Raw genomic sequence first — 27,561 nt, 5'->3', positions numbered from 1 at the left:
AGATCTATAGTCCTGGACTTTTCAGGTCTCTGAGCGATACATTTTCCTTTGTTGCTTCAGCCAGTTTGCATTTCTGACACTTGCTATTAATAATGAACACTGACATATGTTATGAGACTCTGGACTTTGGCAGAATGGTCTTCCTGCTGCAGGTTTTCTTGACAGAAATGCTACGTGCGCTAACTGCAGGGCTGTTAGGGTCTTCTAATTCACTCACGCTGAGGGCTGTTACTTTATTTCTGTGGTTGGCAGCTTGTCTGGGTAAAGTGGTTCCGATATATAACTTCCCTAGAGCACTCTGACGACTTGCACAGTAAACTTTCTGCAGTAAAGACTGATCTTCTTTCACCTTCAACAAGACAACAGGTCTCTGGAAGTTTCCTGGAAGGCTTATTGATAGAGACCAAAGTAACCCAGGGCATGAGGCCCTTTCATTAGAACAAGGGACAGTTATAGTGATAGAGAGGAATTAAGCTCTCGTGGAGTTGCACCATATGTACATTTAATTGACATAAATTCAATTTTATGACCTTGGCCAAAGATAAAGGAGCAAGGAGAGAAATAACTCTTTTAAGAGAACAGGCAATAGGTTACACTTATGGTAATGGCAGGCTATCTAATCCAGACCAACCTGTCCCTGGAGCACAACTAGAAAACCTGGACCAAATAGTAGTATAAAAATCTGTTTATAAAAAGAAATCTGTTTGAAGGCATGGAGAGTGAACAGGGCTGTGAAGGGTTACAGGCAGGAGAACAGAAACCTAGAGAGGTGACCCCAGCACCTGGGAAGCGTTTCCCCTCAAGGTGCTGCTGATTCTAAGAGCTGTTGCAAGGCTGAGAAACTGAAGAGAGCTGGTGACAGACTCAGGGCTACTGTCCGAGAGTCAGGGTGACCTAGAAAGAGCCAGGCGTGAAGGGCACAGAAAGGTTAACAATGTAGGCAAATCTAAATTACTATTGACTATTTTAATAATAATAATGATGTCTGGTGAGGTTTAATATCTAGAGAGAATTAAAATGCATGACAATAATAGCATTTAATTTTGGATGGGAGTAAATGGAGTTACACAGTTGTAAGGTCTCCATTGAACGAGAAGCAGTAAACTTGCTAATTTAAAGTAGACTCTAATAAGTCAAGAATACATGTTGCGATCTCTGGTAATGACTAAAGAATAGTAAAAGAATGTATAACTAACAAGCTAATAGAGAAGAAAAAAGAGGGATAATGTAAAGTAATCAGTTCAGAATAGGGCAAGAAAGGAGAGAAAAAGGAACATAAAACAGGCAGAACAAATAAAAAGCAAACAATAAAATGGCAGATTTAAACTTAAATATATCTGCAATTACATTAAACGTAAAGGGACTAAATGTGCCCATTAAAACACATTGATTGTTAGAGGATAAAAATAAAAACCAATTACATGGGGTTTATAAGAGACAAACCCCAACGTAAGGATGCAGAATGTTTGAAATGAAAGGATGAAAAAGGATACGCTACATAAACACTAACCAAAAGAAAGCTGGTTAACTTTAAGACAAAAGCATTATTAGAGTGAAAAAGAGACAACACATGGTAATAAAAGGTTCAGTTCACCAGGAAGATATAAAAAGGCTGATTTTGTATGCCCCCCAGAAAGACGTCCCCCCCACAAACAGAAAGTAAAGCATCTAAGCAGTGCAGATTTTGCCTGGACAAGTGAGAGCTGGTTTGAGTCTTCTGTCCTTTCAGCAAGTCTCAGGGTCCTGTGCCTCTGGAGGAAGGAATATCTCAGTGACCTCAGCATAATGCCAGTGCTTAGAGTCACATTTTCCCTACAACCAGACCCTAAACAAGGCCAACTGCTTCATCTGGGGCTTGAGCAAGAAGCTGTGATTGTCCCCACCCTGGAGGAGCAATGACTCTCTTGGGCTTCAGGAGAGGTGACGTGGCTGTATGGGGTTTTCTAGAAGGAGCCACATACGCTGCACTTGATCATCAGTCTGAGGGATTTTCAAGGGTAACTTTAACCACCTGCACTTTTTTTGACCTTTAGAACCTCATCCCCGTGGGACATGTGGCTCCAATGTCATCCCATTTCAGTATGAGGGTGGTAACAATGCCATGGTTTTCAATTTTCCTTTTTTTCAAATTTGGCCTATGTAGGAGCCATGTATACTTAACAGATAAAGGCTGACCTCCAAACCTGTTCAAAATGAGGATTCCGCCACCTCAAACAGTGTCCTCTTTGAGGGAGTCAATGGGACAAACTGAGAACCAAGTGCCAGGGACAGCTGGTAATCTGATTTTTACCAGATGGACCCAGTGACATGTGCTGTTTATGTGAATGCATTGCTTCCTTGCCATGGTGGTCAGGAAACTCAAAGTCATGAGTGTGACCCCCTGAGGCATTCATCTGTTCACCCCTTGGCGTCAACTTATTGTTCCTACTCTTGTTTTCCCTTTACCTTCATTTCCTTACATATTTGTTAAAGTCTTCTTGCACTACAAAATTTGTTAGAACACGTCAGAACTTCTTGGAGAAAGGCAGATTATAAATAATTAATGAAGCTCGACTTCTCAAAAAACTGTACATGAAGGTGTGTGTTACAGTTGACTTGTTGAAGTCTTAACCTCCTAGTACCTGTGAATGTGACCTTATTTGGAAATAGGGTCTTTGCTGATGATCGAGTTAAGATGAGGTCATTAGGGTGGGTCTCAATCCAATATGACTGGTACCCTTATAAAAAGGGGAAACTTGGACCCAGTGTATACAGGAAAGCACCAGGTGAAGGTTGGAGTTATGTTGCCACAAGGCAAGGAAATACCAGAAGCTAGGAGAGAAGCCTGGTGCAGATTCACCCCTAGTGCCTTCAGAAGAAACATGGCCCTGCTGACGCCTTGATCTTGGACTTCCCAGCCTCCAGAAATGTGACACAATAACTTTCTATTGTTTAAGCCAATCGGATTGTGGTACTTTGTTACAGCAGCCCTGGGAAATGAATACAGTATTTGAAATGATTTTAGCTGATACATGGTTTAACTTTTAAAATGTTAACTATATATTTATATTAATGAACATTAGAAAAAACAAAACAAGTGACTCCAACCTGTGGATTTTAGGCACGTCATTGCTTAGAACTAGACTGATGTGGGTACGTCGCAAGCAAATAGCAGTTTAGTTGACACACGAGGGGCCATGCAGTGGAGTGATTTAGAACAGATACTCTGCAGCCAGGTTTTAAACACTGGCTTTACACTTACTGGCTGTGTGACCTTGGACAGATTCCTCAACCTCTCTGTGCCTTGGTTTCCTCTGTATAATAGTGTTGATAATAGCAGTACCTACTGCACGGGGTTGTTTGGGTGATTAAATGCAAGATTAACACGTGTGGTACAAAACACAGCCTGGGAGCTGGTTCAGTGCTTTGTAAGTGCTGGTTCTTCATTTTATTACCCAGAAACGTAAATATTTACTGATCATGGCCAGCACATGAAGGAGGGAGATCCCAGTGAGCCCAGTAGGACGGCTGGGAAGGGTGCTTGACTGCCACTGTGCTGCTTCCACTCTACCAGGGGCTCTGGAAGTTTCCTGCACAGTGGGACTCTACCCTTGGTTTCATTTCTTTTAACAACTTGTCTTTTTTTTTTTTTTTTTTTTTGCGGTACGTGGGCCTCTCACTGTTGTGGCCTCTCCCATTGTGGAGCACAGGCTCTGGACACGCAGGCTCAGGGGCCATGGCTCACGGGCCCAGCCGCTCGGCGGCATGTGGGATCTTCCCGGACCGGGGCACAAACCCGCGTCCCCTGCATCGGCAGGCAGACTCTCAACCACTGCACCACCAGGGAAGCCCTTAACAACTCGTCTTGGAGGAATTTTCTAAAAAGCCATTTTTAAATTTTTCACATAGAGTGAACACCAGCAGTACAGACTGGAGTCCTGTCAACTCGAGCAGTGGTCAGTGGAGCCAGTCCAGGTGTAGAAGAAACGATGGCTCAGGGCTTGCCCTCCACACTCTCCACCAGCTGACCCTGAGCAAGCACTTGCTCTGAGCCAGGTGCTCCTCTAAGCAATCTATCCATCCAGTCCTTTAATCCTTATACTGACCCTCAGAGGAGAGTCTTACTCTTATCCCTGTTTGGCAGATGGGAGAGTGAGGCCCAGAGAGGTTAAGTAACCTGCCCAAGGTCACAGAGCTGGTAGGTGGACGGGAAGGATTTGTACCAGGTGGTCAGGCTGCAGAGTCTGCCGGGCCTATTTTCTGCTAGGGTTTCTGGGCTGGTGGGCTGTCAGCCCAGAGCTGCTGGTGGGCTGTCTCAGCACCCTAAGAGCCTTTCTGAGAATGTAGGGCATAAAGGAGAAGCTGTGGCAAGAGGTGGGGAGAGGCAGGCTGCTGACATACTTTAATTACTGGGGTCTGGCTGTGCCCAAAGATCACACCACCTTTGAAAGTTCATTTACATGGGTTGATGTAGATGCTTTTCCTTCAATCCACTCTTTTTATCACTTGCTATCTAAAAATGCTTTGCCTTGTGTTAGTACGGTCTTTTCCCCCCATTAGTTTGCGGCTTGATAAGGGTTAATCAGGGAATGCTTGGGTGCCACGTTAGCCAGACCTCCACCTGCAGCTCTGCCTCAGGGCTCCACCGGCACCCGGAGCCTCCTGAGCCAGGGCACTGGAGGGTCAACACCACCAGGCGCAGCCCACGACCCAGGACCGAAGGGAGGGTCCCTCATCCAGCCTGGGGTGGGAGCAGGCTTCTCCTCAGCACCGTCCCCTGAGCTCCCCAGCCAGGTGGAGCTCCACTTGCCCAGTGAACTTGCTTGGTGATGAAGCCAGTTTGGGCTCCTCCCCTTTCCTGTCCCCTTCCAGGGACCACCTCCCAACTCGATTACTTGTTCTGGAAACCTTATCTCAGAGTCTGGTTCCGGGGAATCCAAACAAGACAATATTTACATAGCAGCGAACAAACGCCCAGTCAGTGGAAGGATTGTTATCACTTCCTCCGCCTCCTTCCATCTGCCCTGAGCTGCTGGGAAAAGAGCTTCAAGCCTCAGGCCTCATGCACGGAGTGCACTGGTCCAGATCTGGGAACCGTGACTGTCTGAGTAGGGGTTGCTTCCTGCCACCAAGTCCCTTGGCCCGTCCCTGCAGGAAACAGTCCCTCCGGCTCCTCAGTAAACGTGGATGGAATGTCTTGGCCACAGAGGTCACTTGTCTAACAAGGCTGGCTGCCTGGGGCTGTGCCTGGGTGCCCTAGGCACCCCACAGCTGCAAATTCTTAGGACACCAGGATGCCTTGAGCTCTCTGAGCTTCTTTGGATCACAGAAATCAGAAGCAAGTTGCCCTCACAGAGTCACTCCAGCCACTAGTTTGGATCCACAGCCTCAGACTGAGATGTTTCATCTGCAGCCTCCAGTGTGTGCAGTCTGCTGGTTAAGGACACAGTAGTGGAGTCACTCCACCAGGGTTTGAGGCCTACATCTGCTGATTTCCAGCTGTGTGAATCACCTGCTCTGTGCCTCAGTTCCTCATCTGAGAAATGGCCACAGTCGGAGAACCCACCTCAAAGCCTGGTGATAAGGATTATAATTTACCTACACATATAAATTACATATATAATTTACTTATACAGTAAGTCCCCTACATACGAATGAGTTCTGTTCCGAGAGTGGGTTCGTAAGTCCAATTTATTCATAAGTCCAACAGAGTTTGCCTAGATACCCAACTAACACAGTCAGCTATATAGTGCTGTACCGTAATAGGTTTATAATACTTTTCACACAAATAATACATAAAAAACAAACACAAAAAATAAAGAAAACATTTTTAGGGGACTTCCCTGGCAGTCCAGTGGTTAAGACCCTGTGCTCCCAATGCAGGGGTTGTGGGTTCGATCGCTGGTTGGGGAATTAAGATCCCACACGCCGTGCACGGTGTGGCCAAAAAAACAAACAAACAAACAAAAACAACAACCAAACATTTTAAATCTTACAGTACAGTACCTTGAAAAGTACAGTAGTGCAGTACAACAGCTGGCATACGGGGGATGGCATCGAGTGAACAGGCAAGAACAGTTACTGACTGGAGGAGGGAGAGGAGGTGGGAGATGGTAGAGCTGAAGGATCGTCAGCAATAAGAGATGGAGGGCAAGCTGCAATTTCACTGAAGCCTGACGTTGATGGAACGCATGTTCACATCTTTGAAAGTTTGCAACTTGAAGGTTCGTATGTAGGGGACTTACTGCATATAGGTGAGTAAATTTCATATAGAATTTATATATATATATATAAGTAAACTATATAATATATATAAGTAAATGATAAGTAAACACATAGTAAATTGTAATAAATAAAAGCTTACAATGGTGGCTGGCTCATGGTAAGTACTCAATCAATGGACCCCCTTATTTCATTAGAAGGGCGGCACATGGACCTTTCACCATAAACTTCTTTGTACCTTTAGAATGTAGTATCATCTGCATGTATTGTCACCCATATAAAGTAAGCAAATTCATTTAAAAGTAAAAACAAAAATAAAACAAATTTTCAATTATAACCACATCTTGGTTTTAGACCCAGAAAGTAACTGTGACAGTTAATTTTAGGTGTCCACTTGACTAGGCCATGGGGAGCCCAGCTATTTGGTCAAACATTATTCTGGATGTTTCTGAGAGGGTGTTTGGGGGTGAGATTAACATTTTAATTGACCGAAGAAAACAGACTGCCCTCCATAGTGTGGGTGGGCCTCATCCAATCGGTGGAAGGCCTGAATAAAACAAAAACGCTGATCCTCCCACGAACAAGAGAGACTCCTCCAGCAGACTGCCTCCAGATTTTATCTGCAACACTGGCCCTTCCTGCCCGATGGCCTTCGAACTGGAACACTGACTTTTCCTGGGTCTCCAGCCTGCTGACCCATCGTATAGATTGGACTTGGCAGCCTCCTTTATTGCATGAGCCAATTCCTTACAACAAATTGCTCTCTGGGGGAGGGAAGGACTGGGAGTATGGGGTTAGCAGATGAACACCATTACATACGGAATGGATGGACAACAAGGTCCTACTGTATAGCACAGGGAACTATATTCAATATCCTGGGGTAAACCATAATGGAAAAGAATATATAAAAGAATGTATATATGTGTATAACTGAGTCATTTTGCTGTGCAGCAGAAATTAACACAACATTGTAAATCAACTATACTTCAATTAAAAAAAATAAATTTCTCCACCTCTCTCTCTTTCTCTCTCTCTCTCTCTCTATATGTATATATATATGCATATGTATACACACACATCCTATTGGTTCTGTTTCTCTGGAGACGTTGACCAATAATACATTTGCTAAAGGTCAGCTCAGGCCTCGGGGAGGAGGTCCATCACGGCACCCCACCTACCCAAAGCCCAGTCCCAACTGCTCGGGGGTGCACACAGAACTCTTACTTGAGCTTGCCCTCTCCTGGTCTGGGAACACGGTCAGGGGCTGGGGGCTCAGGTTTGGCTCGGGTTTGCTGGGAATGAAGACCTCAGCGTTGTCCTTCCGCTTAGCAGACAAATTCCTTTCCTTTTTATTACCTGTAAAAACACAATAGTTTATACGTCAAACACTGAGTGCGGGCAGAGTTGGGAAATTCTGCTCCAGCATCTGTTTATTTGTGCGTTCACTTATTCATTCAACAAATATTGATGGAATCCCTGCTCTGTGCCAGGCACCATGCTAGTTTTGGATTTGCTGCAGACAACAAAACAAGTTTGCTGAGAGCCGTTATGTGCCAAGTACCACATTTTGGTAAATAAGTGAATTCTTCTAGGACACACACAGGTTTTCAAGTTTTAACATTTCTGAATAGGGACAAGTCTTATAAACAATGGGGTACTGGGTTTAATTGGCAGCAAGATACATAAAATAATGATGTAACCAAGGATATGCAAGAGCAGGAAAAGTATAGTAGGACATGTTTGCTGCCCTCGAGGCACATTCTCGCCAAGGAAAAGGATGGTTGAATGGATAAGAGAGCAGGGCTGGCACAGAAGAAGGGATCCAGTACCAGGGTCACAGAGGAGCATGCAGCCTGGAGGACGGGACTGGCAGGTATGCAGCCGACACTGAAGAGAACACTTACAGATGACCAGGGTGTCTCCAGGGCACAGAACAGGGGGCATTCAGACACAGGGAACAGTGTGTGTGAAGGCTTGAGAGCTGACATGCGTGTGGCAGGTGAGTGGCTAGGGTCTGGGCTGGCGAGAGGAGCCAGACAGTGAAGGGCCCATGGGCCATGATTTATAGTCAGTGTTTCCCAAAGTGGGGTGCCTGGACCACTGGTGAAACAGGTGATGACTGGGACTTCCCTGATGGCTCAGTGGATAAGAATCCACCTGCCAAAGCAGGGCACATGGGTTTGATCCCTGGTCCGGGAAGATCCCACATGCCGCGAAACAACTAAGCCCGTGCGCCACAAGTACTGAGCCTGCGCTCTAGAGCCCGCAAGCCACAACTACTGAGCACATGTGCCACAACTACTGAAGGCTGTGTGCCTAGAGCCCGTGCTTTGTAACAAGAGAAGCCACCACAGTGAGAAGCCCGTGCACTGCAACAAAGAGTAGCTCCCGCTCGCCGCAACTAGAGAAAGCCGGCGCGCCGCAATGAAGACCCAACGCTGCCAAAAATAAATAAAATTTAAAAAAAGAAAGCAATTATCTATCTTAGTGTGTATGGGAAAAAAATAAGCAACCAGTGTATCAAACCTTGATTTCATGTATATTATTGTGTGGAACAATCCTAGAATTACGGAAGAAAAGAAAGGAGTGAGGAAGGAAGGGGTGAGGGGGTGGAGAGAAAAGGAAAGAAGGAAAGAAGAAAGGTGACTGGTTTAAATAACAGCTAAAAAATAGTATGAGTGGTCTGTGAATTTGGCAAAAAAAAAAAAAAATTGTGAAGAAGGTTTGCAAATGGCACAAGTCAGGGTAAAGTGGCTCCAGGCAGGAAAGCAGCTCAGGGGGCAGCGGGGCAGGCGGCTAAATGGAATAAAGAGAAAAAGCAGGGAGAAGAGTTAGGTCCCTGGACTTGGGAACCTCCAGCCTGGGAAGGCAGAAAACCTGGGAAGTGTCTGCTCAAATTCAAAGGAAATCCTGGGGCCTGTGGTGGCCCAAAGGAGGGAAGCCCCAGAATCAAGGGCGCTATGGGACTCTTGGGAGGTCAGGGTAGATGTTGGGGATGAGTGTGGGGTCTGTCCGACTTGCACTAACCTCTCTGCTATCCCCCCTTGACTTTGCAAAGGACACGTGTTTCTCTACACTTTCTCAGGTGGCTGCTCCCTGGTTGGCCTGATATCCAGGGCCCAAGGGCAGACCTGTGTGTGAGCGAGAAGCCACCATGTCCAATTGGACAAGACAAAGAATGGAGAGGGGCCAATGCCCAAACGGAGATTGGCTGTCTAAGTGCTGAAAATATGCTGATGATGGTAAGAACGACAGCCAGCATGTATTCAGTTCAGCCTCCTGAGTGCCCAGGCACCGGGACAGGTCCTTGGCGCACACTGTCTCATGTGTTTCCTAAGCCATCCTAGTGGGCGGAGGGTAGGTAGAATAATGGACCTCAAAAATGGCCACATCCTAATTTCCAGAAGCTGTGACTGTGTTAGGCTACAAGGCAAAGGGGAACTGACTGTGCTCATCAGCTGATCTTAAACTAGGGACGTTATTTTGGATTATTCCGCTGGACCCAATGTAATCACAAGGGTTCTTAAAAGTGGAAGAGGGACAGAGTTTCAGTTTGGGATGATGAAAAACTTCTGGTGATAGATAGTGGTGATGGTTACACAACAATGTGAGTGTAATTCGTGACACCGAATTGTGCTCTTAAAAAGGGTGAAGACGGTAAATTCTATGTTATGTATATTTTGCCACAATAAAACACATGTGCGTGAGCAGCACACAGGTGGAAAAGTGCTGCAGAAGAGGAAGATCAAAGGGAGACGTCACTACAGAAGAAAAGCACAGAGAGATGCAACGTTGCCAGCTTGGAAGGCGGCCAGGAGCCAAGGTATGTGACAGCCTCTAGGAGCTGGAAAAGGCAAGGAAACACATTTTCCCCTAGAGCTTCCAGAAGGAACATAGCCTTGCTGACACTGTGATTTTAGCTCAGTGAGACTCATGTCAAACTTCTGACCCACAGAACTATAAGATAAAAAGTTGGTATTGTTTTAAGCCAACAAGTTTGGGCTAAGTTGTTATAGCAGCAGCAGAAAACTAATACATACTATTGCAGAGTAAGGCTCTGAGGTTCAAGTCGTTTGTCCAACAACACAGAGCTAGGAAGTGAGGGAATCAGGATTTGACCAGGCCTGCCTGGCTCAGAGCCCTGCCCTTAACCACTTCATTCCCCGTCTCCTGGCTCCCTCCTCTCCTTAAGACTGCCCTCCCGCAACGCTGGTGGAGGTCTGCCTTGGCCATCAAAAGTCTATACAAGGATATTTCTCAGGGCACCAAAGGACCCAGACTCTTGGTGCAATCCTAAATCATCAGGTCTTCATGGAAAGTGGCCTGGGTTCACTCATTTTGTACCACCCTCCCCCCACCCCTGGCCCCGACTCACTCGGCTGCAGCCATACTGGCCCTTTCTCTGTACTTGGGTACACCAAGCTCCTTCCCTCTCCAAGCCTTTTGTGCTTTCTGATCCCTGGACCTGGATTGCTGTTTCCAGGACTGCTTTCTCTTCCTCATTCCTGTCCCAGCTTAAACATCACCTCCTCTGAGAAGGCTTTTCTGACCATTCCAGCTACTAGCATCCTTCTCTGACTCCCATCGCCCAACCAGTGTCCTGTTTTATAATCTTCACAACTTTCAAGACCATCAGGGTACCATTCTCTCCTCCTCCCTGAATTCCTAACCCATGACCCAGCCCTCCCCTTTCCAGTTAATAGAAAAATAACTTCTGCCTTTCTCTGTGCCGCTCATCCACTGCCCCTTGCTCACAAGGAGGACAAATGGGATGGGAGAGAGTGGGGGCAGGAAGCCATCGGGGCTCAGCCCAGGCCTTCCTTCTTCCCTCTTCTGTGGGCTGGGGTGGGGCGGGGGGTGCCGTCAGGTCACATGGCCCCCTTCTACCATGCGGATGCCATCAGCGGTCCAGCTCTGCCAACAACAGGGGTCAGTCTACGGCAGAGGGGCAGTACTTTCAGTTGGAGAGGTAATCATTTGCTCACCTTCCATCCATGATCATTTCTCATTTGTTTCACAATTTAGAAGGGAAAGCAGAGTGGGGTGGGGTTACTTACTGGCTCCTCAAAGCCTAATTATCACTTTGTAACTTCATCTGGTTTATTTATTTAGCCTAAAGATTAAGATTGCAGGCTCTGGGCTCAGACTGCTGCAGATTCAATTCCACTCTGCCCTTTCCTAGCTGTGTGACCTTGGGCAAGTTATTTGACCTCTCTGTGCTTCAGTTTCCCCTCTGTAAAACAAGTACAATGACAGGACTTCCCTTGGGGTTGAGATTTAATGTGCGGGTGAGGATTTAATGAGGGACATAAGTAAAGCCCTTGGAATAGCTCTTGGCTCACATTAATAACAACTCAGTAAGTGTTGGCAATTATTATTTATGTAGTTATGTGCTTATTGTCTGTTTTCCCTGCTAGGATTAAATGACGTGGAATGAGTGGGCCCATCTTGTCCCAGCGCAGTGCCTGGGGCATGATGCGTGCCCAGTGCATGAATGAACAGCCCAGAACCAAGCACATCTTTTCAGGTTACTGCTGACTGTTCTTGAGTAAACACTCAGGACCATCTCAGAACTCCAATCCCATGCTGGGGTCTCAGGAGACCTTGTAACAGGCCCCTCAGCCTCCTTCTTGCTCCCCTTGGTGGGAGCCTGTCTCCTGCTGGGGCTGAGAAGACAGCCGGGGGCTGCAGATGAAAGGGGCGGCTGAGAGCGGCGGTAGGGGGTGTTCGTGCCGCCTTCATGTACTGCAGACTGGGCACCCGCCGCCTTCAGCAGACATCACCAGGGTCAACTCGGGGCCTGCCGAGCAATCTAATTGTTAAAAAATGTAAAATGGCAAGAAAGTGAAGTTCTCTCCTTTAGCTTTATGCCCAGTATCACTATTAAACTGCCTGGGGTCCAGTTGCTCCCCTTCTGTGGTCTGGTCCTCCACACCCGGAAGTGACTGTCATACCCACTCCCACCTCCATCCCCGCCACACCCCCGTTTCCAGGGCAGGGGCCCAGTCAACCCCCTCACAGCACTTCCCTTCCCCTTGGAGGAAACACAATCCACAGCAACGACGCAGCCCCAGTGGTTCTCATTCAAATGGGTCTGTTCATTGCTGTGACCACCAGATGCTTTAGCAGGTGGGCATAGCCCTTCATTTATTTTAAAGATTTCCCGAATGGCTTGAATGTGGCAGGTGAAGGCTGCAAGCTGGGGATGCAACAGAGGGGAAGAGCTGGCCTGTGCCCTGGCAGAGCTCACAGGCCTGAAGGAGAGAAAGGCAACTGCCGGCATTGAGACTAGTGTCATGATGATGCTACAGGAGCAGAGCAGGCACCGACCTAGCTGGCCAGGCTGGGAATGCCAAGAAGGCTTCCTGGAGGAAGCAGCCTCTGAGCTGAGTCTCGAGGAAAAAGCAGGGAGCCAGGTTTCATGGGTCAGAGTGGAGAGGAAAGGAAATGTGGTGATCTAGGTGGAGGGAACAGCCCAGCAAGGAGGTGAGAGCATGTCGGAGGGACAAATGTTCTCTTCGCTGGAGACATCAACCGTGGGGTGTAGATTTTCCAGAGCTGCCTATTATTATGTCCCCCCAAGACTCATAGGTTCAAGTCCTAACCCCCAGTACCTCAGAATGTGGCTGTATTTGGAGATAGGGTCACTAGAGAGGTAGTTATGGTAAAATGAGGCCTTCAGAGTGTGTGCTAAGCCAACATGACCGGTGTCCTTATAAGAAGAGGAGATTAGGACACAGGGACACACAGAGGGAACACCATGTGAGGACACAGGGAGAAGGTAGCCACCTGCAAGCCAAGGACAGAGGCCTCAGAAGACACCAAGCTTGCCGAAGCCCTGATCTTGGATTTCTAGCCTCCAGAACTGTGAAAAAAATTACATTTCCGTGGCTGTTGATGCCACCCTTGGTCTGTGTACTTTGTTACGGCAGCCTGGGCAGACGAATATACTCACTGCCCGATTTCAAACACTCCCTCATTTCTCCTTCCTTAGGTTCACTCATGCTTCCCCATTGGTTGGTCTTGGTATTTGGTTCAGGAAATACGGCACCTCCGGCTTTGGGGAGAATGCCCTAACCGTAACCCTCCTTGCCACCCACCCATTGTTCTGTTGACTCTACCTTCTAGGGTGATTTCTGAAAAACCTTCTCCAGTGGACAACTGCTGTTGGTGCCCAGCTGCTTTCCTTCTCCTTCAGATTCACCTTAATTTTCCTTTGGAAACTACTATCTCTGTCCATGTGGTTTGGGTGGTGATAACCACACCCCCAGTCCTGTTGGCCGGACCTGGCAATCAGAGCCACAGTGACTAGTTCAGAGATGTGACCCCACGTGGGTTCAAGAGCCAAGTCTGGGACTTTTGCTGGAGCTTTTAGGAAGAGAAATCCATTTTCTGATGGAGTTGCAAAGCCAGTGTCTCAATTCTGTGTCTATATGTGGAAAGCCCACTTTAGAATGGTGCCAAGACAAAAGAAGGAAGAGAGAAGAGGGAGAAAAGGAAGAAGGGAAGGGGAGGGGAGGGGAATGGAAATGAGTCCTACTGCAGCCCTGGACTCCTTAGTTATCCAAGTCAATAAACAGTCCCTTTTGCTCAAGTCAGTTTCACTAGCCAGTTGCCGCATAGATGCTGGTAAACTTCCTACAATGCACAGGACAGCCCCCTACAACTATCTGCCAGACATTTACCATCTGGAATTTCAGGGTCGTCTGTAAGCTTCTGGGAGCCTTCACCTCTTGCAATCAGCAGAGACCTGAGTGATATATACCCCGGCCTGTGAGATGGTCTACCCAAAGCTGAATTCAAAGTACCACTGGAAATTTAAGTCCTATTATTAGATCCAGAGACATCAAAGGCAAAGATATGCCATATAAGACAGAGCTTACTTTTGGAAGCTGGGTTAAATTCCAGCACTACGAGGGTATCTGGGCCCTGGGGAGGGCGTCCTTCTGTCTCCTGGTCCTCGGAAACATTCTTCTGCACGGAGTCCCCACTGGGAAGAGGGAAGTCATCTCTAGGACGACCCACCAGCACCTGGTCCTCAGGCTCCGGCTCAGAGAGTACATCTTCTTCGATAGAGTCATACTCATCACTGGAACCATCCTCTTCTTTCCTTTGTAGGTTGACACTAAGTTCCAGGCTTTTTCTTAGCTCCTGCCAAAAGTCAAGAAGAGAAGTGAAAAATAAAATATGTTCCTTTGAGGAAAAACTCTTTTGAAAACAGATCATTAGAATCAAAGAACTATTCCCATGAAGCTAACGTTTACCAAAACCATCTCAACCCACGTGTTATCCTCACTTTGAGGATGAGAAAACAAAGGGTCAGGGACAAATAAGAAACTCTCCTCTGGATGGAGCAGAGTTTGGTTTTATAGTATTAATTGTGGTTTTCTGTAGCTGTTTGCAAATTTTTTCATACGTCTTCTGCCTCTAAGAGATTGTAGATTTACAATCTTAAGACCAAGCATTAAGCTATACTTACAGTGATCAAAAAATTTATCACTGAAGCCAGGATACTTTGAATTTATTTATTTATTTATTTTTGGCTGCATTGGGTCTTCGTCTTTGTGCGCAGGCTTTTCTCTAAGTCATGGAAAGCGGAGAGTGGGGGCTACTCTTTGCTGCGATGTGCGGGCTTCTCATTGCGGTGGCTTCTCTTGTTGCGGAGCATGGGCTCTAGGCACGCGGGCCCAGTAGTTGTGGCTCACGGGCTCTAGAGCACAGGCTCAGTAGTTGTGGTGCACGGGCTTAGCTGCTCCGCGGCATGTGGGATCTTCCCGGACCAGGGCTCGAACCCGTGTCCCCTGCATTGGCAGGAGGATTCTTAACCACTGCACCACCAGGGAAGTCCCCAGGATACTTTGGAAGGGGAATAAAGGCACTGCTACATTTATACTGGGACGAAAGTGTACACTGGACTGTCTGGGGAAACCAGTATGTTTGGTAGCCTCGCTATGCTATCCCTGTAGCCCTCGTAGTAACTAACATAGTTGTGAGAGCGCGAGAAGCAATCAGGTTTACGGTTGGCCATAAACTTAACAGTTGTGTGGTAGGCTGAACAATGATTCCCCAAAGACGTCCAAGTCCTTATTCCTGGACCCACTGAATTAGTGAAGGCTCATGTACAAGTGAGAAGCACCACATAGAAAACTTTGATCATCTTAGAGAAATCATCCTAAAAAGCCCAATGATAGAAATACGGACATCAAAGGTGCTGCTGGTGAGGGCTCAGGAAATAAGGAACACGTTATTGGGAACTAGAGGACAGAAAATCCTGTTATGTGGCAGCAGAATCTTAGCCAAACTGTGTCCTATAGTTATATGGTAAGAGGAACTTGTAAATGATGAACTTGGATATTTAGCTCAAGAGAGTTCCAAGCAAAGTGTTAAAGATACAGTCTGGTTCCTTCTTGCTGCTTAGAGTAAAATGCTAGAGGAAAGGGACAGACTGAGAGAACTGTTAAGTAAAAAGAACTGGGAGCTGATGATTTGGGAAGCTCTCAGCCTACTGCAAAAGATGCTAAAAAAAAGCATGAAAAAGCCAGGGAAGGGTGCTCTGGAGAAAAAAACGAAGGGTGTGGCTGCGCAACCTTTTGCCAAAACCTCAGAAGGATCTACAGTTTAGAGCAGCGGTCCCCAACCCCCGGTCCATGGACCAGTATCAGGCCGCGGCCTGTTAGGTGAGGTGAGCAGCGGGCCGGCAAGCAAAGCTTTACCTGCCACCCCCATCGCTCACATTACTGCCTGAACCATCACCCCACCCCGTCCGTGGAAAAACTGTCTTCCACGAAACTGGTCCCTGGTGCCAAAAAGGTTGGGGACCACTGGTTTAGAGTATTCAATCACACTGAGGGCTCTTTGAAGAGATTAGACATGTGACTCATGAATCCCCTTAGACATCTCAGCAGAAGCCAGGAAAAGGGATGGGATTATCCAGGAAAGATTTGTAGAGGAGCCTCTAGTCTAGTGGAGTGAATCCTAGAGACATACAGAGGAGATGCACGTGGTTTTTGAGACTGTTATACCAGCAGAAACACTGCCAGCTTGGACTCAGTGGGAGAGAGAAAGGACAAAATTAAGAAAGCTGACAGGCTCCCAAAATTCTACAGGCAGGAACAGGTTAATAAAACTATGTAGGTGCAAACACATGCTACCCTTCATGAAAGAGGAAGAATGACTCCCAGGGTGCAGCCATGGGCCCAGAGGGTGGAATCCTGAGCCACAGAGAATTATTCCTGTGCCTTGAAACCTAATGGAGTTTGCCCAGTTGGATTTCAAAATTGATTGGGTTTGGTGACTCCTTTTTCCCTTTAATTTTCTGTCTGTTGTAATGGGAATGTCTATAACTGTTATCCTGTGCCTGACCCACCACTGTATTTGGGAGCAGATAACTTGTTTTCTAGTTTTAAAAGTTCACAGAGGGAGAGAAATTTTGCCCTAAGATGAGTAATACCCATAGACTCACCCCTAGCTAATTTAGATATAGATAATGAGCTTTTGGAGTTTTGAGCAGATGAGACTTAAATGATATTTTGCACTTAAGTTGCTACTGTAATGGGTTGAGACTTTTGGGAAACTTGGGATGGGATGGAAGTATTCTGCATGTGTGGTGGACATGAATCTTTGGGGGCCCGAGAGCAGACTGTTGTGGGCCCCAAAGATGTCCATGTTCTAATCACCTTGGATGATGAATATTACATGGCAAAGGGACCTTGCAGATGTGATTAACGATCTTGAGATGGGGGATATTATCGTGGATATCTGCCTTCTAAGAGGGAGGCAGGAAGATCAGCATCAGAAAGACAAGATACAAGGGTGGAAGCAGAGGTTAGGGAGGAGAGAAGATGCTACCCTGCTGGCCTTGAAGGAAGAAAGGGCACAAGCCAAGGAATGTAGGTGGCCTCTAGAAGTTGGAAAAGGCAAGGAATCGGATTCTCCTCTAGAGCCTCTAGAAGGAATATAGGTCTGCTGACATCTTGATTTTAGACCAATGAAACGGAATTTGGATTTCTGAGCTCCAGAACTGTAAGATAAACCATTAAGTTTGTGGTAAGTTGTCATGGCAGCAATAAGAAACTTGTTTTTTGTTTTTTGCTTTGTTTTTTTAGACATGCCTCACAGCTTGTGGGATCTTAGTTCCCTGACCAGGGATTGAACCCAGGCCCCTGGCAGTGGAGGCACTGAGTCTTAACCATTGGACCACCAGGGAATTTCCCAGGAAACTAATATAGCTATTGATCTTTTATAGCTCTCTCCCTCCCGCCCTGCCCAATATCAAGTATCAGTGATATTTATTGAGCAAATAGAACACTGCCTGGCACATAGTAGATGCTTGACAAATACGTGCTGAATGACTAATTTATGTCAATGACTTGGTAGAAGCTGTAAGCAGGGGTGGAGAGCACCCACCTGCCTTGGCGGTGGCATTAGTGATGTGACTCTTAGAAAGTTACTTAACTCCTCTGATCTGCATTTTGCCACCCATAATAATGGGTTAACGAATCCCAACGTCACTGAACTGTTTTATTAAAGCAGTGGTGTGAACTGGGGTGATGCTGTCCCCTCTCCAGGGGACATTTGGCAATTATTTGGAGATGTTTTTGGTCAGAACTGGGGGAAAGGAGTGCTAGCGGCATCTGGTAGGTGGAGGCCAGGGATGTTGCTAAACATCCTAGAATGTACAGGACAGTTCCCACAACAAAGAATTATCTGGGCAAATGTCAACAGTGATGTGAGTGAAAAACCCTACATTAAGGGGAGCACATATTCACCAATGGCATTTCAAAGATAACAGCAAGGTCTTCTAGTTGAGTGTATTGACGTGATCCATGCAACCTTCACGGAAGCCAGACTGAAGCCATGGCTCACGTCTTCAAAGTCTGACTGTGGTCGGCAGTTGGAGGGCGAACAGGTTTACTGCTCCTCCGTGGGGAGACATGAGTTCCTGGGGGGCCTGCTGTTAACAGCAACTGCAGTGCCTGTAAAGCTAGTAATCCTTGACTTTACAAAACATTTTCAACTCCCTCCCCCGTTTGATCCACACCGTGACCCTGCAACATAGATGGGTGGAGTGCAACTTGCTTTGGTGATAACGTGAACTCCGGCCACAGCAGGATAAGCAATTGGTCCCGGTTCCTGGTCCACCCCACCCATCTCAGATGGGGTCATCTTCAGTTCTCTCTTCCGCAGGGGTGGAGGCAAGGCTAGGTGAGAAAACAGGGGGCAAACCCGGTATTCTCACCCAGTCACGGTGGAAAAAAACGATAAAAGCGATGCCAGCTAAACTGGGAGATTCCCGGATGGGGGACTGCTGTGACTGTCCAGGAGATGTTGGTCGGTCCCGGGGCCCAGAATCCTCCCCACTGATGCCTAAGGCCGAGTGCAGCTACCACCCACTGCCAGTTCCAGGAAATAGCTGGATGGGGCATTAGGATTCTAGAACCCACGGTCAGCTGAGCAGGTTCCCTCCAGCCTCTTCATCACCTTCACCTTGTGGTAGCCCCATATTTTAAGTGACTGAATTTCTGGAGTCCCCACAAGTCGGAGGACCGAGGCCTAGAGCCTTTAAGCTGGTCCGACCTGTCACAATGATTAAGTGGCAGGGTCGTGACGTGTGCCCTCAGCCACGGCTCCCTGCTCCTTCTAGACTATCCAAGTGTAAAACAGACTCACTTCTGTGGTCCAGCCAGTGGGGAAGAAGACGCGGCAACCATTATCATGCGTTTATTCACACACGCAGGTGTGCTACAGGCGCTGCGTTGAGGGCTGCGGTAATGGTGGGGAGTAAGATGGCGAAGCTTCAGGCAATCAGTGCACGAAGAAAAAGAATCAGGGGCGTTTCAGATGTGGCCAGGACTGGGAAGGAAAGAGCCTGCCTGCATGATGGAACCAAGAGTGAGTGGGCTGAGGGCAGCCCTGTTGAAAGCTGGTCACGGAATGCTGGGTGATAAAGAAACGCCCAGTGAATGTCTGGGGCACAAGGTATGTCAGGAGGAACAGCAGAGGCAAAAGCCTGGAGGCAGCAATGGCTGGAGGGCAGCGGGTACCAAACACACTGGGAGGGGAGGGCGGGGAGCAGGAAGGGGGTCACAGGGGCAGCGCCTTGTAGGCCTCGGAGCAGAGTCTGGAGTTTCTTTCATGTACCATGAGAGCTCACGAAGGGTGCTAAGCAGAAATGCAGCATTATCTGATTTCTGTTTTTAAAGATCACTATGGCTCTTGGATACCAAGTGGATTTTGAGAGGCGGGGCCAGGATGCAAACAGGACAGACAGCAGACAGCTGCACCTGCGGTAGCAGGTAAAGAGGAAGGTGGAAGCAGAGGTGGGGACAGAAGATGCATTTTGAGATGTACTTTGGAGGCCGAGATGACAGAAATGGCTGACTAGAAATGTGCATACCCTTCACCCCAGCCCTTCTAGGAATTTACCCTTCATTCTTAAGTATGCAAAGATCATTGAGGCATCATTTATAAAAGAGAATGACCTGCATGTTCATTAGTAAGAGATGGGTTAAATTACTAATAGAGCAGGCGTTGACGGAGCCCCAGGCAGCCCATACAGAGAATGAGGTAGGTCTCACGCACTTATTCGGAAAGACAGCAAGATATATGTTTAAGTAAAAAGAAGCATGTTGGAAAATGTACATATAGTATAAACCTGATTCTTTTAAAAATTATTATATTAGTATGTATACATATAGGCATACAAAAAGTCTGGAAACATCAAACTCTTAACAATATTCTCTCTGGGGTGGCATTATGGGGACTTTGTTTTCTGCTTTGTTTTACTTAATTTTATTATAAGCATGTTTTCAATTTTATAAATAGAAAAATATCAGGTATTTACATTTACGTTTAAATCCTTACTCCTGAAAATAAATAAATTCCTTATAGGAGTGGTAGGAACAGTGGTGTGGAGGACCCTGAACGGCCAGTTGTCTGATAGTCACTGATCTCTAGTCCTGTCTGGAACACATCTTGTCCCCAAAAGAGGGATTCAGAAATGGGTGAGCTGCGGCACTCGATGCTGGCAGGTGATGGGCAGCGTCTAACTTACTGTATCCACTCAAGTGGTCCAGATTTAAAAGTAACAAGCCACCAATCTCAACAGGGAGAAATTCCGGTAATATAAATATAGCACCCATAAGTCCTTCTCGGGGAAAAAACCTCCAGAGGACAAAATCCAAACATTGAAAAGTAAAATCAAAATAAAGAACACAGACCAGGAGACCCTATGATAAAAGGTCTAATGGTGAGCACTGAAGACGTTTAGAGACTAAAGAAATACAAGTGACCCTTGAACAACACGGGGATTGGGGCCCTGCCCCCCATGCAGTCGAAAATCCATGTACTGCTATCTCTGCCTCAAAAGCAAAGGAATTGATAAATGGCTCACCCAAGGGCAGAAAGCTGAAACAGTCTGGAGAGAAGAGGACTCAAACCCCAGTTCTTTTGATTTCGCATATTGTGATCTCTAACCGAACACAAACTTTTCCCCATACTTAAAGATCTGTAAAATGAAAATACAGGAACTATATTTATTGAAAAAAACCCCATGTACAAGTGGACCCATGCAGTTCAGACCCGTGTTATTTAAGGGTCAACTGTATTAGACAATTGTACGTATCCGGGTTATGGACCAAAATGCAATGTTCTAAACCTAAGCTCTTAGCGAAGCTCACAAAAACCACAACAGGGGGCTTCCCTGGTGGCGCAGTGGTTGAGAGTCTGCCTGCCGAGGCAGAGGACGCGGGTTCGTGCCCCGGTCCGGGAAGATCCCACATGCCGCGGAGCGGCTGGGCCTGTGAGCCATGGCCGCTGAGCCTGCGCGTCCGGAGCCTGTGCTCCGCAACGTGAGAGGCCACGACAGTGAGAGGCCCGCGTACCGCAAAAAAAACAAACAAAAAAAACCAGAAGAGGGCAGGCAGTGTGGGTGCAACCTGGCCTCATTTTCCATAGCAGATTAGTCAATTCATATCCATCTTAAATGGAAACAACAGGGTTTTAAAAAATGGCAACTCCGATCTCTTAATATTTTGTTCATAATTTATTAAACGGACGGGATGTTTTAAGAAATCTCTCTTGTGATAAAGAAATCTGAATTTCAGTAATTCCGTTTCAATTTGGTTTTGCTTCTGGCAAATTAATGCAAATTTAAATGCCATAATTGTACTTACTATAAATATATATAGTAAATATATATATAAAAGAAGCCTAGATCCTGCATTACTGCTATCTTGTTCACAGAGGAAAATAATACATTTGCTTACACTGGGTGAGCACACTTTAAGAACCTAGGCCCTTATAATGCCCATGTGATCTAAAACCATCTGTTCCAGGGGCACAGGGGAGATGAACTAAGTAGCCACATTCCCTCGAGAAAGCTGTTCAAATCCTTTCCACCTGGAAAGATGAGGACCTTGGGTTGGTTGCTTTGAAAGCCAACCTGCCGATACTTCAAAGGGATACCCTGCTAGGGCATCTACCAGTTGCTTTGAAGCTGTCATCCAGAAAAAGCTCTGTGAAAACTTACTTTATAGCTTTGCTTTAAAACCTTGTTATATGCAATTTCAATGCTCAGCCCTTAAAATGTTCAGTTCAAGCCCTTTCAACAGAAAGCCTTCTGCATGAAGGCCAGGCTGCAAATACCACAGGTGGGGAGCAGAAGATGGGACTGTATACAAATTGGCCTTCTTGCTAGAGAGCCAGGGGGAGGCGAGGGAAGGAAGGATGCTGGACCAGTGACTAAAACGCAGCCGAGGTTTCATGGGCAGTGGATTAGTGCCTTACATGCCTGATCTTCCTCTTTTCTGCTGGGCTAGGAAAAGAGCAAAACCGGGTCACCATAGCACATGAAATGTCTGCAACAATAGCAACCACAACTGTGATAACAATGGCAGCAGCTGCTGATTACAAAGCTTTTGCTACATATCAGGCACCAGGCTAACCCCTCTACACACCTCATCTCCCTGCAGCCTCCCACCACCCCTGTGTGTAGGGGTCCTTAGCTTATAGGTTCAGGGCACTTAAATGGCAGCCCCAGGTCACGTGGTTAGCAAGGGCAGAGCCAGGGTTTGGATGAAGGACTGTCTGACTCCAAAGTCCAGGTTTTTCATTCCATGCCCACGTTTATTCCCTGCCTGGCATCAATGCATTGGAAGCCAGTGGTCTCTAGAGTGAGATGAAAGTCGGGCGCTCTGTGATCACCCATTGGCTTACACGAAATTGATGACACCTGCCTGTAAGAGCTTTTGCCACAAAGCTGCCACAAGGCCACCGAATGTGTTAAAGTATGTGTTCGGTGTTAGTGGATGAAGCATTAAGCCCCTAACTCCACTTAGAACAGGGAACAGCTTGGCCTAAGTTCTGGGTGTGGGTTCCAGGCCCGACTCCAGAGGCCCTATGTCCCCAGGCAAGTCTCTGAGCCTCAAGCCCCCACCTCTCACGTGGGAAAATGTTCCCTGACAACCTGACAAGTTTGTGGAAGGGATGCAATGAGATAATAGCTATGAATTAGTGTTTCGTGATTGCTCTAACAGAGGTCTAGGTTTTACAGAAAATTTAACATTGAGATGACAGCATATTCTTTTCTATCTCTCAGACCCTATTGACACTGACTATAAGAATATCAGACGTTTAGCCCATGAAGCCACACTGGATACTGTGAGTCCTCAAGAGGAAGCAGCAGTCTCTGCGTAGAGGTCATGGACATGCCGCGAACCCCCAATGATGTCCTCATTTGATTGGCAATTTTATAAAAGTGGGATTTGCATGCACTGTTAGTTGCAATAATTCCCACCAACTCCTATTGCCTTATATGAGCCATTTTACATATATTAAACTGCCTGACCCAGAAATGATTTTTACCCTGCAATGAGGGGTTAATTAACTAATCTGTCCTTCTTTTCATTCATTCATTTATTGTTGAATGTATGTGTCCCCGTAAGCAGGTCTGATTGCTAAGTGCTAGGGATAGAGTGAGGAATAAGACAGAGTCCCTGTTCTCATGGAATTTATAATCTGGCAATAAAGACAGCCATTCCATAAGAAATTACCAATATAATGAGAGTCAAGAACCCACATCTGAGGCTTACCAGTCCACACCTCAAGCCTGGTGGCATCTAGATCACAAACTTCCCAGAATAAAGTGACTTGAGCTCTAACTATAGGGTCCATGCTGTATATTTTTTAAATCACATTTCCCTACATCTATTCTGATGGAACTATGGCTAGGAAAATATGAGTTTTATCTGAGCTTCAAGTACCTGTGCGATGTTTTTGGTTTTCTGCTACTTTCTTACTGCCCCCTTTCAACCTTGGATTTTCTTTCACTGATTTTCATTCAAAGCTAAATTTATTTATGAAGCCCCCTAGAGTTCAGTCTCAAATGTCCATTATTATGAAGAAAAAAGCCATCCTTGTCTTAAGGAGTGGAGTGACATAAGAGGAAGAGCACAGACTCAGGAAGCAGAAGGGTACCATTTCCTGGCTATGAGGCCCTGGGCAAACCCTGTGGCATCAGTGTGCTGTGGCTGCCTCACCTGAGCCTGCCCAGAGCAGGGGTGGGAGGGTGGCTTTTGATCTTTCGACCAAGAAAAGGAAATCAGATAGGGATGACAGGATAGAGACCAAACAACACAGAATGCTGCTGGATCACTAGAAATTTTGAGGAATTCTTGAAAGGCAAGAAAGCAGAGATCACATCTATGAAGCAGTAAAAGCAGAAGAAACTATGGACCAAAACAACGGCAGTAAAATTTTCCATACAAGGAATTGTGTGTGTGTGTGTGTGTGTGTGTGTGTGTGTGTGTGTGTGTGTGTGTGTGTGTGTAGCTGAGTCCAGAGTCAAGGTGGAGTGAGAGGAAGCCCTGGGGCATTCATTGGGGGCTGCTTTTAGGGCTGCTGGCCCCTCCCCAGCTGTATTAAGTGCACACAGGCTGATGCCTGGATGTGGGCAATGCTCCAGGAGGTTGTTTTCCCCAAAGTAAGCTAGGAGTTCCCATACCTGGAAGAGGAGCTAAGGCACACAGCCTCCCGGAGCATGTTGTGCCCCAACCAACATCAAGGTCAGGTTATATTAAATAGAACAGGCAGAAGAAGTAGGATTCTCAAATACAAAGATGAGCAGACAACCGAGAATGACCAAACATTTGGGAAAACCAAAACTCTGAAGACTGGGACAAAATTTAATTAACAAAAGAACGAACACCCAATGAAAGCGAGTTAATAGAATAAGCAGAGGAAGACTTTAGAATCCTGAAAATTAATATGCCTGGAGAGATTTGAGAGGACATTTCATCCATGAAAAAGAAACAGCTAGAGATCTCAAGTTTTAATTTTATCATTAACATTTTGGAAAAGATAAACTAAGTACAGAAAGAGCTAAAAGGTGACAAATTAAATGTGCTAGAAATTCAAGCCAAACAATTTCACATGGTAACAGTATAAAAAGACAAAAAGAGGGCTTCCCTGGTGGCGCAGTGGTTGAGAGTCCGCCTGCCCATGCAGGGGACACGGGTTTGTGCCCCAGTCCGGGAAGATCCCACATGCCGCAGAGCGGCTGGGCCCGTGAGCCATGGCCACTGGGCCTGCGCGTCCGGAGCCTGTGCTCTGCAGCGGGAGAGGCCACAATAGTGAGAGGCCCGCATACCGCCAAAAAAAAAAAAAAAAAAAAGACAAAAAGAAAAATATGAAAGAAAAATTAAGAGACTTGAAGATCTGGGCCAACATTTGTCCAAGAGAAGTTCCAGAGGATAGAACAGAAACAATGGAAAATAATAAAACAACAATAATAAATGAACATTTTCCAATGCTGAAGAAAGACATAAGCCTTTAGACTGAAAAGGCCCACCTAGTGCTTTAAACGGGACGAAGAGAATGACACTGATATATTCATAGGGATTAAACAAACAACCTGTCAGAAAACATCTTGACTCTCTATATACACAATGACAGATTTGAAATGTCTAAAGCAAAAACAGAGAAATATAAGGGAACATTGATAAGTTCACAGAAATCACCCAGATTAAATAGACAAAAATTAACTGGGGCTCTGTTGCAGTGGTTTGCTAATGAGCATAAGAATTTTCTGGGAGTCCTATTAAAAATGAAGACTCTGAGCACTCCATGCCCCCTGTAAACCCAGCTCTATATCTTTGAACAGGGTATGAGAATTTACATTTTTAATAAGAAGCCAAAGTGATTCTGATATAGGTGGTCTGGGACTATACTGGGACATACATAATTGCCTGATTAAATAACATAATTAATAGCTTGCTTTAATAGATATACTGAGAACTTTATACCAAAAAGAGAATGATTATTCTTTTGAAATATCATAGAGCATTCATAAAAATTATCTGGTAGACCACAAACAAAGTCTCAAAAACTTCCAAAACAACAGAAATCAAACAGACCAATCTCTAACCATGATGTAGTAAAATTAGAAATTAACACAGAAAGATAGACAAAAACTCTCTACTTAGAACATTTGTAAAACTCTTCTAAATAAAGAGAAAAAAAAATCCCTAAACTCACAAACCAAAAGAAGTAAATGACAATGAAAACACTACATACACGCAAAATTTGTGAGCTAAGGACAGAGCAGTATTCAGAGGAAAATTTATAGGCTTAAAATTGCTGTATTAGAAAACAAGACTGAAAATAAGGCAATTAAGCATTTAAAGTAAGAAGCCAGGTTATGGGATGGGGGTGGGGGGAGAATCAAAGCAATAAATTAAACCAAAAAGTTTAGCGAAGGAATCAAGATAAAAGCAGAAATGAACTGAAATAGACAACAGTAAATGAATGAATGAATGAATGAACGACAAAATAAATAAAGTATGCATGCTCAATAGAACTGAAAGCTGGGCCTGCTGTGTCTGGGTGGTAGAGAGAGCTTTTCCTATTTTACTCAGTTTACTCCTTAATTGTTTGAATCTTTTCTAATGAGAAATCACTCATGTATTAGAGGTTATATAAAATGACAAAATAATGTGAAAATACCTAAGAAATTCTAAGTAGACTATAAATGCAAGAAATAAAAAAGATTATTTACTCTGGTATTGATTCAGAGATCATTTTAAATTTTCATTAAGATTGAAAACGATGCTTTAGGAAGTCAAATACCATCCAGTATCTTCACTTACAGGGATGCTCTATTAGGTGAAAGGATTACTACATCTCTCAGTTCTGGACCTGTATCTTATGGGTAGTTAGTGCTTGTTCAGCATCATTCCACACAAATCATTCATGCTCATCACTGACTTATTCCTGCTCAGCTGGCTTTGTGCTGTCTGACCTACCTGCGCAGGGACCTTCCTAATGCCATTAGCCAGGTGGTCCTTTGGTCTGAGCTATCCAGCTGGGCATCTCTGGGTACATTCAGGATGCCATGCCCCTGATGGTTCTTGGTACCAGAGGGGCTAACTCAAGTGTCACTGGAAAGGAAAAAACCTCTTCCTCTTCTCTTGTCAGGAGCTAACAAAGCTTTCATTGTCTAAATCAAAAGTTGCAAGCTGGTGGCCTGAAGACCACACCTGGCCAGCAGGTACATCTCGTTTCGTTCATAGAAAATCGTGAATTAGTTACCAAAAAAAAAAATGGGAGAAATCGAACACAAACAAGCCCAGATACTTGACTTCTCTTAAAATTAGAAAGCCTGGCGCCACCGGGCCCCTACGACAGTCAGCTGAGCTGTGTAGAGACTGTTCCCTACATCCCCACTAGTTTCTACCATGCCCTGACACCCAGGCCAAGTGCCATCCTTGGTACTGCCCCCCAACCCCCCTCACTCATGTCATTTAAATTTTCATTTTAATTAGCACCCTCTGCCAGAAATCCCAATATTTCAGAATCCAAGCTATATCTCCCAAACTGACACTTCTACCCCAAGTAGCACAGAAATTCTTTGTCAGATTATGTGTCCTGATTCATAGTTTGGAAAATACTGTCATCATAATTATAACTTAGCGATGTGATAACTGAACTCAGCTATGTGTGGGCTGGCCAGGGTGCCTAATCAACCTCTCTGCCACGCTAGCTCCTTGATTCAATCAATCAACTACCCAATTCACTTGCTTAACAAAGATTTGCAAACTAACTCTACGCCAGGCACTTTTCTAGGGGCCAGAGACACGGCAGGCAAGAGATAGCACACGTCTCTGCCATCATGAAGCTTAGATCTGGGATGCGGGGGGAGGGTGTTGAAGCTCTAAATATGTAACTTGCAAACAGCCTCCAGAAATGGTCCTTGGATGAGTGGAGGGCTCCATGAACTACCAGGTATCCTCTGTTCTTGTGGATTTTGCAATATGGGAACACCGATAACCTCCCCCTTAGGATGTATGATTTCAGAGCTGACAG

The 27,561-nt window shown here is 45.8% G+C and overlaps 1 protein-coding gene across 2 annotated transcripts in view; it reads right to left on the bottom strand.

Annotated features, from left to right (window-relative positions):
• Window positions 1–27,561, bottom strand: part of KATNIP (katanin interacting protein) — a 184,140-nt gene that overhangs the window by 90,113 nt on the left and 66,466 nt on the right. For both annotated transcript variants that reach the window (XM_033426051.2, XM_049699349.1), the window contains 2 exons: window positions 14,085–14,352; window positions 7,426–7,557 (listed from right to left, as the gene is read on the bottom strand). In XM_033426051.2, coding sequence (XP_033281942.1) covers window positions 7,426–7,557; window positions 14,085–14,352 — 400 coding nt within the window. The remainder of the gene's footprint in view (window positions 1–7,425; window positions 7,558–14,084; window positions 14,353–27,561) is intronic.

Source organism: Orcinus orca, chromosome 16 (genome assembly GCF_937001465.1).
Source record: "Orcinus orca chromosome 16, mOrcOrc1.1, whole genome shotgun sequence".
NCBI classification, from domain to species: Eukaryota; Metazoa; Chordata; class Mammalia; order Artiodactyla; family Delphinidae; genus Orcinus; species Orcinus orca.
Note: the sequence above shows the minus strand (reverse complement) of the source record. Positions and strands in the feature narration are given on the sequence as shown.